The sequence below is a fragment of the Aegilops tauschii genome, chromosome 1, assembly GCF_002575655.3.
Source record: "Aegilops tauschii subsp. strangulata cultivar AL8/78 chromosome 1, Aet v6.0, whole genome shotgun sequence".
Classification (NCBI taxonomy): Eukaryota; Viridiplantae; Streptophyta; class Magnoliopsida; order Poales; family Poaceae; genus Aegilops; species Aegilops tauschii.
In genome coordinates this window covers 423,074,312-423,079,244 of record NC_053035.3, presented here as the reverse complement: position 1 = coordinate 423,079,244, position 4,933 = coordinate 423,074,312, and the positions used below count along the sequence as shown (strand labels likewise).

At 47.4% G+C, this 4,933-nt stretch overlaps 1 protein-coding gene across 1 annotated transcript; it reads left to right on the top strand.

Annotated features, from left to right (window-relative positions):
• Nucleotides 1-3,959: 3,959 nt before the first annotated feature.
• On the top strand, nucleotides 3,960-4,517 carry LOC141041827 (uncharacterized). Its single transcript, XM_073509300.1, has one exon. The coding sequence runs from the start codon at nucleotides 3,960-3,962 to the stop codon at nucleotides 4,515-4,517; it is 558 nt and encodes a 185-aa protein (XP_073365401.1).
• Nucleotides 4,518-4,933: the final 416 nt, after the last annotated feature.

Genomic DNA, 4,933 nt, shown 5'->3' with positions numbered 1-4,933 from the left:
CTCCATCGCCGGTGCACGTCGGCAACTGTTGCCGGCCGCCGTTGCCGCCCCACCACCGTCGAAAGCCAGGGCCACCGCCCGCTCCGCCGCCGCGGCCCGAAGTCGCGAGGTGGCCGTCATGGCCGCAATCCCACTGCCGGCCACCGTGGCCCGAAGGCGGGAGGTGGTGGTCGTGGCCACCACCCCATCGTCGACCGCGCTGGCCAGCAGCCCACCGTCGACCGCCGGGGTCATCACCCGCTCGACCACTGCCGCCCGAAGGTGGGAGGCGAAGGTGGATGCCCGCATGTGCGCCAGCGACCTTGCGCGCTACACCGAGTTCCCGCGGGTGGAGGAGAAGCGCCTCGTCGAGCACGCAAAGAGCAACAGTCACCGTGGCCGCGACACACGCCGCCTCAGAGGCGAGGAATCAGGAGATCTACGAGGAGAACCACCGCTTCAAGAGGGGTCGTCTGGAGCAGCAGAGGGCGTTCGAGGTGAGCGTCGCTGAAGCTGCAACAGCGGCAGGCACCGTATTGCGGCTGCCCAGCTCGTCGGTAGGCTCCTCCTCCTCCGCCTCTTACTGACCGCGATCGGCAGAGCAGTGGCAGTCGGAAGTAGTACAAAGCCCCTCCGTAGTAGTAGTATTTAGGGGCTATTTTTTTCCAATTCATCTGACTATAGATGTGGTGGAACTGTACAACATACTTAAAATTAGCTAGTATATATAGTTGAACTAGCTATTTCAGTATGTGGTTGGCAACAATTGGGGAAAAGTTTGGTCGGTTCAGCTGTCGAGTTGAACTATTTGTATAAATTAAGAACGACTGCTTAATCTATGAATGAAATCTATGCTTAATTACTGAATTTTAGTTGCAAAAATTGGATACTGCTAGTAATTTTTAGCTTCATATTTTGACAAATCGTAGTGTTACAAGGTTGACAAATGGCAATGTAAAGGGATCAACAAATGTCAATCTTTCCAGTTTGACAAATGGCAACATACCCAATATGACAGATGCAAATCGCACCAATTTTTTTGTAAGTGGTTGCACACGGGTCATCCAAAAGAACCGTTTGCGTTGAAGAGATGCACAAATCCTGCTCTCACTTTGCGTCATGTCGTCCCAGGGTCGACGGGTGGGGCGCGGGAGGACGGCAGCTGGCGGCGCTGAGAGGTAGCGTTCGATGGCGGCGTCCCATGCCGCTGAGGGGGGCGCGCGCACGGAGAGGAAGGCGGGCGGCGATGGAAGTCAAAGGGCTTGCTTCCCAATGAGCGTGCGTAGCGTACAACTCGCATGCTTCCCGATGAGCCTGCGCATTCGAGGACAACTTGCATGCCTCTTGGTCAGCCTGTGCACCGGACTGCGCTCGCACGCCTCCCGTTCAGTCAAGGTCAAGCAGCTGTCCGGACGGCACCTCCTACAGCCATTAAAACCAAGACAAGTGGCGTCACGTGAATGGTTAACAGAACACACACGGTTGAATTATACAAACGTTTGAGATATTAAAGTGGCAGCTATTTTTTCAAAATGCCTTTGTTGGCTGTCATTATTCGAGTGTGCCTTCTCTCAAAATGGACATGAAAAATACCACAACATGTCGGGTGCCGTTCCATGATAGCATGCCAAGTTTCATGAATTTCAGACGAGTTTTGGATTTACTAGAATTTAAAAACCAGGTATCTCAATGTTTGCGGCCGAGTGACGGTGGCAGGGTGTTTTCATTCATTCCCATTTCTTGCATGGGACCTAAGCATGCACCCAAGGACACAGATTTGATTTTTCAACCAATTTATATGCGCTGGAAGATATGCATGTAGTTCAAATATGAATTATACACATAAATGCGTTGAAAACTCAGTTAATGCATAAAAATGTCCAAACGTACCCCGAAAAGTCACCAAAATTGACACAACAGTCCTGTTGTTCTATGTTGACACGAGAATATATTTTTAAAGCAATAAGAGGCAATGGATATCGTTTCGTCCCCAAAGGTGGGACATTCCCTACCGAAACCATCATGCTTGTTGTGAGAAGCTCTGGTTTGTGAGAAGCATATATCCAAACCTGCCCCAAATGGGACAAAAGATTTACCACGGCATGTTGATGCCGCTCCATGATAGCATGCCAAGTTTCATGAATTTCAGACGAGTTTTGGATTTACTAGAATTTAAAAAACCACGTATCTCATTATTGTCCCGGCAATCAACGGTGCCCTGGTGAATGAAATTTATTACCATTTCTTGCATGGGACCTAAGCATGCACCCAAGGAAACGGATTTTTTTCGACCAATTTATATGCAGTGGAGCATGTGCATGTAGTTCAAATTTGAATTATGCACATAAATCAAAGTTTCAGATCGCGGGCGAAAACAGCGCGATCGCGGCGCTATCGCCTACTGGAAGCCTTCCCGCGACGCAATCCCGTAAAAACGCGATCTGCCGCTAACGGCGCGATCGCGCGCGAAACGACGCTATTTGACATCGCTGTCGCTGCAAAATCGTGGGCATGTGCCGAAAGACTAAAACACAAGGGCCCAAAGGCCCCAAACAGACAAAAAACGGCCCATTTCGCGATGGTATATAACACCTCCTCCAGAAAACCTAGCTCGTGTCCCCCCCATTCCCTTCTCTCCCTCACACCAAAACGTTTGCGGCGGCTACGCTGTTCTTCCCATCAGCGCCGACTGCTGCTTCGTTGGAAGCGAAATTCGGTTGCGGGGGAGGTGGAAAGGCGACCGGCGACGAGGGACCTCTGCACGACGCTGCCTCTGCGACCGCGATGACATCTCAGTCTCACTCTCACACGGTTCAAGCAGCCGGGGCAAGCACATTGCCAGGAGGTACATGAGTCCTCCAATTCCATAGCTCATCGGTAGAATATTCCATAGCTTATTTGTTTGTTGATTCAACAGAAGGACATGATAGGCTCTTGGGATTGCATTGCATACTTCTAGTTGTAGGTTCATATTGTAGCTTAGGTTTTCAACATAGCTCATTGGTACATATTCAGATCTGCCACTCAAAGTGTTCTTTAGATGATGGTTTGTGATGCCCTGATCTGCTGCTTTAATTTTCTTGTGTTAAGTGAGCAAGTCACAGCTCAAGAACTTGTGTAAAGAATAAAGATATTGTTGTCTGTTGTGCTACTTCCATAACCTGTGTAAATAGAATGAGAGGGTTTTTATTATTTTCTCATGTGAGTGTAAAAGTGAGGTGCTTTGTAGTGTACTGTGTGTGATTCCGGACATGATCTGTTGCTTTAATTTAATGTATGTAGAATGCTCTCAGTAACCCATTTCACATCTAATTTCTAGATATGTCTATTTGATTTTTGTAGGCCTGGCTGGGTCAAGCACTTCACCGATAATCCCAGCACCTCATGTAGCTCCAGTGAACTCAGATGACCCAGCATGGAAGCATTGCACGATTCCGGACATGACCAAGAAGGCCTCTGTGGAATGCAACTTCTGCCGTGGTGTTTACATTGGTGGTATTACTCAAACGAAGTACCACCTTGCAAATGTCAAGTATTAAAATGTCGTTTTGTGCCAACAAGTTCCAGTTGATGTGAAGCAAGAGATGAGGGAGCTGATCTCAAGGAAAGATGAAGCAAAGGAAAAGAAGGCCAGTGAATCAGCAATACGCAGAAGTGATGTTAATTTGGATGGAAGTGATGCTAGGGCTGCTGATGAATATGACATCTTGGGCGGTGGTAGTGGGGGTGGTTTGCTTGTATCATCAGGGAAACGACAGAGTAAGGGCAACACATATAGTTCTATGGATAAGTTTTGCACCAAGTCAAAAGAAGAGGTTGTGGCCGCAAGGAAGGGTGAAGGCTTTTCTACAAAGTTGCAAACCAAGTTGTCCACTCAAAGAAGGGAATAGAGGCGGGTTCGTGCTTGTGAGTATGTTTGTCAGTTCTTCTATGAAGCCGGAATTGCCCACAATGCAGCCCTGCTTCCAAGATTTGAACTTATGCTTGAAGCGGTTGGAGCGTTCGGGACAGACATGAAAGGCCCCACTCCTTATGAAATGGGTGGTCCTTACTTACAGAAGAGCAAGAAGAAGGTCGAGGAAGGATTTTCTGGACATAAAGAAGCATGGAAGCTCACTGGATGTACCGTCATGACAGATGCATGGACAGACAAAAGAGGAAGGGGAGTGATGAATTTGGTAGTTCATAGTGCCTATGGCGTTGTTTTTGTTGATTCTGTGGACTGTTCGGATGTGAGAAAAGATGGCAAGATGATATTTGATCTTGTTGATAGATGCATAGAAGAAATTGGGGAGAAGAATGTTGTTCAAGTTGTAACGGATAATGTCTCAGTCAATATAGCAGCAGCATCGATGATGAAAGTGAAGCGTCCCTCCCTGTTTTGGAATGGTTGTGCAGCCCGCACAATTGATTTGATGTTGCAGGACATAGGGAAGCTTCCTATAATCGAACAAACCATTGCCACAGGAAAGGTTGTGACTGTGTTCCTTTATGCGCATACAAGAGTTTTGGCATTAATGAGAAAATTTCTTGGATAAAAGACCTAGTCCGCTCTGGTATTACTAGGTTTGCAACATCATATTTGAACTTGAAGAGCTTGCAGGACAACAAAAAAGAGCTACAAAAGTTGTTCAGGTCCGATGAACTCAATGAAATGGACCACCTAAAAGAGGCAAAGGGGAAGAACGCAGCTAAAATCGTTCGCGCTGAAACTTTTTGAAAAGCAGTAGATACCGCTGTCAATTTCTTTGAGCCAATGGCAAATCTTTTGATGAGGATGGATAGCGATGTTCCGGCAATGGGTTTTATGCATGGTTGTATGTTGGATGCAAAGAAAGAGATCTCCGTGAGGTTTGACAATGACAAGTCTCGCTTTCTGGAAGTGTGGGACATCATTGACAAGAGATGGGACAAACAAGTTGAAGACTACATTACATATGGCTGGATACTACTT